The 9,907-nt window shown below is 53.6% G+C and overlaps 1 protein-coding gene across 1 annotated transcript in view; it reads right to left on the reverse strand.

The window, feature by feature from the left end:
* TNRC18 (trinucleotide repeat containing 18) overlaps positions 1–9,887 on the reverse strand; it is a 56,967-nt gene extending 47,080 nt beyond the window's left edge. The window contains 2 exon segments of the mRNA XM_032704229.1: positions 7,904–8,306; positions 9,619–9,887. Of these exon segments, the coding sequence (XP_032560120.1) occupies positions 7,904–8,105 (202 nt within the window). The 5' untranslated portion in view covers positions 8,106–8,306; positions 9,619–9,887.
* Positions 9,888–9,907: the final 20 nt, after the last annotated feature.

Consider the following 9,907-nt stretch of genomic DNA (forward strand, 5'->3'; position numbering starts at 1 on the left):
AAGAAATTCAACAACAGGCTGCAGGCATCTATGGGTGGAAGAAAGGGATCCACTCACAGATCACAATTCCATAAGCCTCTTTCCCTTAAACCAGGCTCAAAAGCTCAGCCTCTGCCCAGCCTCTCCTCTTGACCCCACGTTCAGCCCTTTTTCCTTCCAGAGGCTCCCGTCCTTCTCACATCCTCCTGAACATCAGTCTGCGTCAGCTCTTCTGCACCAAAAAAGTGCCAAACCATGAAGCAAAGGAGTGTCTGTGGTCAGCAAACACCCAGGACCCCACACCTCCTCTCCACCAATAACAGGAGATAAACGCAGAGGCAAATATTATGGTGTTGTGGTTTAATTCCTGATGAATCATGCAAATCCATATTCAAATTGAAGCGCAGCCCTTGGGCTCTTGACAAATTGCCAAGCTGGCCTTGATGTCACCAGGCAGGGATGGCCAGCTCTCTGCCAGGTGAGGCACTAAATGGGTACCTCATATATTTACATACACGCACACGAAAATGCTTCCAGATCTCAACTGCAGAGACCAAGGAGCATCTGCAAGAACAATTCAAGAGTGACTTTTGCACTTCTCCTTCCACCCAGCTGCATTTAGTGTGTCCAGGGAAGGCCACCAGGTTTTTGAGTCCTCCACAAGATGGAAGCAGCTTGGGCTGATGGCAAGATTCAAAGCAGGACAGAAGATAAAATCCACCATGGTTGGGTCTGGGAAGGAGGGGAGGCAGAGGGGGGCAGAAGGGGAAAGCCTAAAACACTTCTGCCAATAATAATGTCAGCCCCAAAGCCGAGGAAAGGAAGATCTGTCCACAAAATAGTCACAGAGAGAGCTCATCTGATGAAAGTAGGAATTTCCGATTCCACACAAACCCCGAACATCCATTAAAAGTAGCAGAAGAATTGCTGCTTTGTGTCACTAATCTCATTAGGGAGAAAGCCCCGCTGTAACGCAGGGATTGCAAAGGGAAACCCCGGCAGGCTGCACATGCCAGGAGCCCAGCACGGTGTGTCTGCCTGGCCGAGTGGAGCCAGGGCTTCCACCGGCACCTCAGCAAGGTGGAACTCACCTGCCCGGATCTTTACTTACTGGAGTATTATCTACTTGGCTTCTATGTGACATGGCATGTAGGATGTCTCCCCACTCAGCAGACCAGGACACAAACACCAGAACGACACATGGTAACGCAGGGGCTGCTTCATCCACACACGGCGACCGGCGCTGCCTGCAAGCAGCACAGAGCCCAATCCCTCCAAAACCCTTCCTCCCCTCCACGCTGGCCATTCCAATTATTATTTTTAATTTTTTTGAATTAAAAGCAATTAAACCAAATGGACCAAAAGTATATTCAAGCCACGGGGAATTCTGCTGAGATGGGATGGGGGCAGAAAGGGAATCAGGGGCAATACATCTAACTACCAAAGGTAAAAAGGGTTGTTTGCTGTCAGGGATGCTGCAGGATAAGATGGATGGAGGCAGAAGCAGGAACAACCCTTGCAGAAGTTGCCGGGGATACAGCTCCAGAGAAACAGGGCTGAGTGCCTTAAAATCTACGTTATTCCTGTAAGAAAGCATATTTTCTCCTGAACATAGCACACTGCTCCGAGCCCACCATGTTTGGCTTGCCTGTCTGCATCCAGCTCCCTCAAAATGGCTCTTTGGCCACTGCTGGCAATAAAATTTATTCCCAAGGTCACTTCAATCCTTGAGCCACTATTTCAAGTCTGGCTGGATTTAAACAAAACCCAGCCTCATACAAACCGAGTCCCCCCTCAGCCCCTCCTTTCTGCCCATCACCTCCCTGATTTAGAGATACCAAACTCTCAAACTACCTTTCGCTTCCCATAACCGTCAGCGAACAGCTGGAGAGGGAAACGGGAGCATATTGTGCACCCAACAGCTGATCCTGGCGGCGTGGGGAGGGAGCCCAACTGTCACTGCCGTGGCGCTGCCATACGAGGGGCTCCCACCGCGCGTCCCCCAGCCAGCACGGACATGGACAGGGCTAAAGGGTTTGTGTGGTGCCGTCCCCTCGGTGTTTAAGAGGCGGAGAGAAGCGAACAATATGCAAAGAAAATCAACAGCAGGGAGAGAGGGTGTCCGTGGGCCCATCGCGATGCCTGCAGGCATCCAGCTGTGCCGTCCCGGAGCGAAGCCAGCCAGAAACGCGGGGCTAGGAGGAAACACGGGGAGAAGGAAACTACCAAATCCTCGTGGCCAGGGTGAGGCAGCCACACTGGAGTGCTCCACTCCCAAACTTTGCTTTTTAAACAGCATCTCCAGCTGGAAAAGTCAGCAAGGGGCTGTAATGCCAGTCACAGCACTGCTCCCTCACCCCCGCTCCACGGGCAGGGAGCTCAGGGCTGCCCTTGGCTCTTCACCATCCCAAACCCCGCCTGCATTTTCAGGTCGTTCAGGGCGCACCGTGCTCTCCATTTCAGCAACGAGGCCGAACAAAGCACTCCCTTGTCCTCAGCACCTCGAGCAGGCGATGCTGGATCGCGTTACCTAACCCAGACCAACATCTCCTCATCCCGGCACGGCAGCTTTCGTGTCAGCACATGCCAGTCTGGCCCCGATTCCCTGCACCACCTCCCGCCCGAAGCTTTAACTGGACCAGTTTAGTACACGGTGCAAACACACGGGGCCTTGTTCCGACTCGTCGGCGCTAACCCCAGCTCCAGGAGGTGATCCGACACCCGCCCGCCGGTTGCAGCCGTGGCAGAACCGCAAGGCGCTCACCTGGAAAGCTGCCGTAATGACGTTAATTCCCCTCAACAATGTTCATTTCCATATTCATCAGAAGATGGTGAAATGACAAGATGGGGGGTTATTTACTGGATAATTATAAACTAATTTCAGCCTTACCCTGGGTTATCCTAGAAAGGAGATCTAAAATTTCCCTTACGAAAGCCCTGCTCTGGTAGCCACGTCTGCAGCGAGATTAATTCCCAGAGATTTCCATTTCTCCAACAGCTGCTGTGCTGGGAAAGAGCAGGAGCCTGTCCCCAACACCAGGGACCTGCCTGGTGCCCCATGCCACCACCAGCTAGGATTTCTAGTACCGGCTCATCCTCCGGATCAGATTTTCTCTGGCACAACATCAGTCAGGGATGGAACCTGTGGTTTTCCAACCCCACCAAGGAGATTCAGTGCTGGGTGGGAGAAGGGTTGCTAATAAATCACACCTTTACCAGCCTTGTGTACTAGAGGCAGGGACAGGTTCCCACTCATTCACCTAGGGAAGGTATTAGAAAGCCTCACACAGTAGAGGATCCCACAGTACCTTGCTCCGAGCAAGTTTACGTCACCACATTTGCCCTTGGGCTCCTGTCCATGTTCCAAGCCCAACGTCCCCACCACGAGCTACCAGCACTTGGGATGGGAACTTCAATGGGGTGTTGCAGGACAGGGTGGACGGTCCTTCCCATCCCTCCCAAAGTATGGAGACACCACCCCACAACCCACCCAACCACCAGGACCTCAGGAAAATCACTGGGACATCAGAGAAAAACCAGAGCGCATGGTGGGAGACTCCCGAAAACGCACCAAGTCCCTTTTCCACCACCATCTCAGCCCGAAGACACTGCTCCTGCCTCCCTCACAGCCTGCAAGTTGGCTGCCAGCCCAAGGGAGCTGCAGGGACATCACTCCACGGCCGAGCGCTTCCTCCACCCCCGGGGACGCCGGGTGTGAAGAGGAGAGTGCGACAGGACCAAGTACAACATCCAGGCCAGCATCACCTCCCCGAGCCCCACCGGGACAAGCACAGCCACTGCTCTGCCTGAAAACATGCATCAAAAAGCATCTAATTTCACCAGGGCCCCAAGGGAGGAGAAACATCCCCACAGGCAGGTCTCCAGCCCGTCCACATTCCTCCCCGTGTTACACTGCGAGCCACTGCCCCAAGGAGCCCCCCGCGCTCAGCCCCTCGCACCACCCCCAGGGCGGGCAGGGAGGGGGAACCGCGATTTCAAGGGCCATTAAACACCGATGGTATTTTCCTTGCAGCATCAAAACGTGACCAAAAAGAGCTGCGTCCTAGCGGGTCCGGGAGCTGCCATCCTCCCCAGCCGAGTGACAGGAAGGAGCGGGGCACGGATCAGTCCGGCACTGAATCCGTGCTATCCCGGTATCTCTATCAGCGAAGCAATTTTAGCATGGATGCAGTCGGATGAGCGAATTGTGCTTCCGCTGGCACTGCCAACGGCAAGGCCTCCTGCAAAATCTGCGGGCTCAGCAGAAGCACCATTTTGCCATTATAAGGATGGCTACAGCGGGATTTTGCTGGCACAGCAGCGCTATCCTGGGGGGAAGGGTATTTTTATTTCTTTTCCTATGCTCCTACCTGGCCCAGCTGACTGGAAAACTTCTCCCTGGGCACAGCAGGCCTGGAAGCAGGGAGAGTCTCCAATCTGTCTTAAATCCCTGCATTTGAATGCACATGCTAATGTGAAAGTAGGAAAGCAAGGAAACCAAAATCTCTCCCCTCTGTCTGACCACTTTCCTTCCAGCCACTATGTTAAATCCAGCTCCAGAGCAGTCAGCTTTGCTCATACTGCTGTGTGTCCCTTTTCCCAGGCACGGGAAAGTGTTCCTGAAGCATATTTTAATGGAAGAGGCTGAGAATCCTTTTATATATAAACAGATCTGTTCCAGCAGCCCCCACCCAAGAAAGGATACTTCAGTATACAGGAAAAAGCACATTTTTAATAATTATTATGATTATTATCTTAAACTCAGAGAGTCTTTTTTTGGATGTGGGTGATCCTCGCTCACACACAGCCCCGCTGCTGCCTGGCAGGGACACGCTCCCAGAGCAGCCCTTTGCAATCGCGTCTGGGGGAGCCTTTTCCACCTCCCCCAAAACACAGAGGCTGCCAAGAACAACACACTCCACCAGGATGGAGCTGAGACTGGGACCAAAATACAGTGGGGCAGGGAAGGAGCAAAACAACAAAACCCTCATATTTTGAGCCGCTCAATAGACTCCACTGCCCCACTCCATGGCCGCAGCCTTTTTTTATGCAAGGTCTTCCCAGCAAGCTCCAGGCATGAAATTCCATTGCAAGCAGTCCCCTTCCTCCCCTGTCCCTCGACAAGGCCCATCGGGAGCACCCCGCTGCTCCCCAGCCCTCATAACCCCCCTGCCCTCCTCGGGGACGTGGAGATGGCGACGGCGGAGAGCGCCGGGGGGACAGGGAATGGCAGCCCGGCATCGAGGGCCGGCTCATCTCCCGCCTCAGCCTCCAGCTCACTCCTCCCTCCATGAGCTTCCAACAAAGGGGCTTCTGTCCCAGTCCCCTCAGCCTGCACAGCAGCATCCAAAACACTACCAAGGAGCAGAAAGCCCCCAGAGAGGAGCCGAAGGTCCAGGGGTCACTGGACACAGCCCAGGCGCCCGTACTTTGGCGCTGGGGCAGAGCTCGACTGCTGGAACGAGCAGAGGGTACGGGAAAAACAAGGAGTCAGTGCCGGCGATAACTGGATTCTCAAATATGGCCAATCGTGCTATTTTTACAGGGGCGTATTTATTTTCGGAGGACGCTGGGACAGATTCAAGAGTCTCTTTCTTCAGCCCGGCAGTATTTAAGGATCGGTTTGAACTGGTTCTATTTAAAGGCTTCGCCTCCTGCCCACTTTTCTTAACCCCTTGCACAAGCCTTGGCTTTCCACCCTTCCAAACCCTTCCTAAAAACGAAAAACTCCCCCCCCCCAAAAAAAAACCACAACAACAACCAAAAAAAAAATCCACGCACCAACAGCACTGCAAATGCAAACCTACAAAGGGCCCCTCGGTAGCAGGAAGCAATCATCATTCCAGGCGATACTGTTAAAGCCGTAAAAAACAACAACAAAAAAAAATACCCCTGCCTATCCCACTGCTGTGGTTTAATGGGAGTTTCGGCTGTTAATTGTATGGATCTTTTTAATGGAGTTTAGCCTGGTTGGGAATTGCTGTGACCAAGCCGAGCTTTGCGAGGATCACGCCGGGGAGCGGACCGGGAGACCGGGCGCCACGGAGAGGGGGGATTTCAAAAGACTTCCAGAGAAGAGAAAGCAAAAATAATAAAAAATAAAATAATGAAAATAATAAGAACACGCTAAAAAAAAAAAAAAAAAAAAAAAAAGGAGGGAATCGCAAACCCCATTCCCTCTGGGAGGGGATCCAAATCTGAGGCTCGCTCCCAGCGCAGTAGGAAAGCTCCCGGATGGCATCACGGAGCTTGGTCGGCTCAGGGAGGCCAGAGCTCATTGCCTCCCTCATGGCCTGCCTGGATTTCAGAAAAGGAACTTTGGAAAGAGAAATAAAAGAGGGGAAAAAAAAAAAAAGGAACAAAAAAAGTAAAGAAAATTACCCCATAAAAAATAAGAATAATCAAAAAAATACTGAAACCCACACTCAGTTTGGCTTGAGATTATCCAGACAAATTTTTGCAGAGATCGTATTGTGCTTCAGCAGGAGGTGGAGGAAAGGGGGGGGAAAAAAACCCCAGGGAATAAAAAAAAAAGAAAACAGGAGAAAAAAAAAGACAAAAGGGAAGTAAAAAAGGTGTTTGCCCATGTGCTTGGCTTCATAGCCCATTCGCTTTACACCTCTCCTCTTAGCACCTGGGAAATTGGCACTGCCACCTAGTCTAAAACTAATAAATCTTTTTCCCTCGATTCGGGCTGCTTCCTTCTCTGCAGATGTTGGCAATCAGGTTTGCAAATTTCAAAGTCATTCATCCCGGGCGGCTGGGAAAAGAGCAGGTTTATTATTGCAAAACCTGTCACCTTCCCAACGCCTAAAGTAAACTCCGAGTCACCTCTCCGCGCCCAGGGGAAAGAAAAGGAAAAAAAAAAATTAAAAATAGAGCCAGAGTGTGAAATCAAACGGTCAGAAATCCCTCGTGTCCTCCCAGGGAAAGCAGCGGGCAGGAATGCGGGCAGGAGGGTGCGGGCAGCGTCCTCCCGGCAGTGCCGGACCCCGCGAGTCGCTGGGAAAGGGAGCTCGGAAAGGGCGATAAAAATAAGAAACCTCTAAAAAACAAAAGTAATTCAAGCTAATAAATAAAAAGCTGACTGTGGGAAAAAAAATAAACCGCGTATATTTCAACGCCTTCTCTTTTTTATTTTTTTTTTTCTTTTAAATGGAGAAGAAGCCGTGGAGCTGGCAGAGGATGAAGCGCGTTGAGAAAAAAACAAATATAAGGAGGGAACAGTCCCTGCATGGAAGCTTTGCTTGCGAGATTAAGAAATAAAAATTATCGAGAAAACAAAGAAAAAAAAAAACCAAAAAAAAGGACAAAAACCACCAAAAGTGGCGGTGCCGGCAGCGCTGCCCAGAGGCAGCGGGACCGCGGCGGGGCTCGGGCTGCACCGGGCAAGAAATCACCAAAACTGCCCCATTTTACCCCTTTTTCCCAGCCCAGGGATGTTTTCTCTGCCTGGCAGGGAAGCACCGCGTCGGACAGCGCAGCCCCGTCCCCCCGCGCCCCGGTCTGCGCCTCTCCCAGCCTTCCCGAAAATCGGATTTATTCCCCGGATTTATTCCGCAGCCGACTCGGCGGGGATTTTCCTCAGTGCCAACAAAACCGCGCGCTGGGAGAGGGGATTCTTATCGGCTAGCCGCGATTCTTCCCCCATCCCCTTATTTTTTCCTGCATTCCCTTATTTTTTTTTCGCCATCCCCCGGGGTTTTTTTCATATTTTTCCCGCATTCCCCTGTTTTTCTTCTAAATCAAAACCACGCGAAGCAGCGGGGGGGAAACACGCCAAAAAGCTGCGAGCGTAGAAATACGTGATTATTATTACGATTATTATATTTTTTTTGGGGGGGGGGGTTGAAGCCCGGACCCGCGGCCGCGGAGGGGAGCGAGGGAAGGCGCGGGGGGTACCGGGGGTTCCGCGGAGCCTTACCCGGGTGCGAGTGGAGGCTGATGCCCGATGCGAGGAATTTCCCGGGCTGGAGGGCGGCGGGGAGCCCGGCGGCCATGGGCCCGGCGGCGGGGGCCAGGCGGCCGGTGGCTCCCAGGCGGTGGCTCTCCATGGCCAGCCCGGAGAGCAGCGGAGGGGGGCCGTGCACCGAGCGGGGGGGCCCGAAATCTCGGCCATCCATCATCCACTCGCCGGCTTCACGGAGTCTCCCGGATCGCTGTCGGTGCCCGCCACCGCCTTCCCCCCCCACCCCCCCCCCGCCCCCCAGCCCCCTCCTCCTCCTCCTCCTCCCCCAAAAAATCAGATGGTTTTCAAAAATAAGGCGTCCAAGCGTCCCATGGCGCGGTGCAGGGAGCCAGCCCCGGCGCGGCGGTCTCGGCGCTGCCTGCGAGGGATAAAAAAAAAGGGGGAATGCGTTGAGACGACATGCCCCGACACCCCCCCCTGCTCACAGCCACCCCCAAAAATACACACACAAACACCCCCTCAAACCCCACCCTGACCTTCCCGGGGTGTGGGGGAGAGAAGGGGGAAGAAGCGGAGAGAGAAAAAAAAAAAAATTAAGGAAAACTTGTGGCAAAACACGAGGACCAAAAAAAAAAAAAAAAAGTATTTAAGAATAATATTTTACCAATTTAATTTTTTTTTTTTTAGAAGAGTTACGTTTGTCACGGTCACAGCCCCGGCCGGGACGGGGAGCGCCCGCAGCCCGGCTCCGGCGGGACCGACCTGCGCGGACGCGGCACCGCACAGAGAAACAAACCCAAAAATCCCAGAACAACAAAAAATAAACACCCAGATCTTCCTTTTCTTTCTTCCTATTTTTTTTTCGCATCTTTTTCCCCCTTTTTTTTTTTTTTACATTTTTCCCCTTTTTTTATGTCTTCCCCCGCCGCGGGCTCCGGCGCCGGCATCGCTCCCGCAGCCCCGTTTCTCGCTTCTTTTTTACCCCCCATTCCCAAGGCTCCAAAACACCGCCTGGGTTTGTTGTCTTTATTTTTTTTCTTTTTTTTCTTTTTCCACTTTTCCCAGAGCCGCTTTCACTCAGGAAAACAACACACGTATTATTATCGCTTCCTGGCAGAGCGAAAAAAAAAAAAATATAAAGTACATATAAAATCATCTATATTTGTACTTGCAGCCTGATGAAAGGCTCCACTCGCCCGCCGCGTTTTGCACCGGGATAGCGAGAAATAATAAACGATCCGGGGATAAAGTGGGGGTTCTCCTCCGAAAGTGGCCCCCAAAGCGCTGCCGGAGCCCCGAGAGCCGCCGCTCCGGCCCCGCCGCCCGTCCCGGCTCCCGGGCGAGCGCTCCGGAGCGGGGGAGGGATGATTTAAAAAAGAAAAAAAAAACACAAAAGAAAGAAGGAAAGAGGGGAGAAACGCGAAATTGTGACTAAAGCCTCTCAGCTTTGTTTTGGTTTGGCGTTTCTTGTTTGTTTGTTTTTTTAGTTATTTTTGGGTGAATTTTATAACTAACGCAGCCCTGCCTGCGTGGCTGCGCGGGGCGAGCCTCACCCCGCGGGGCTGCGGGAGCGGGCTGATCGCGGCTGGGAAGTGATGAAATAATGGGGAAAACGGCTAAAAAAGGGGCAAAAAGAAGCGCGGGATGGGGCGGGCGGGGGGGGGGGGGTCGGAGCGGGGCCGGGGCCGCCGCCCCAGGGTCGGGGTGGCGAGTCCGGGCACGGGTCCTACCTCAGGCCGCCTGTTCGCGGGGCATGGCGGCGGCGCGGGGCTGGCGCGGGGGGTGCCGGCTCGCCGCCCTGCCCGCCGCCCGGCTCCTCCGCTCCTCCGCTCCGCTCCTCAGGGGCAGCAGCGCGGCAGCGACGCGGTGGCGGCCGCGCCATGGAGCGGCGGGGCCCCGCCGAGCTGCGGCATCGCCTCCCCTCACACACACACACACAGACACACCACACTCACTCACTCACTCACTCACTCACTCACACACCGCCCCCCCCCCCCCCCGCCTGCTTCCCGGGCCGGC

This window comes from Chiroxiphia lanceolata, chromosome 16, assembly GCF_009829145.1.
Source record: "Chiroxiphia lanceolata isolate bChiLan1 chromosome 16, bChiLan1.pri, whole genome shotgun sequence".
In the NCBI taxonomy this organism is placed as follows: domain Eukaryota; kingdom Metazoa; phylum Chordata; class Aves; order Passeriformes; family Pipridae; genus Chiroxiphia; species Chiroxiphia lanceolata.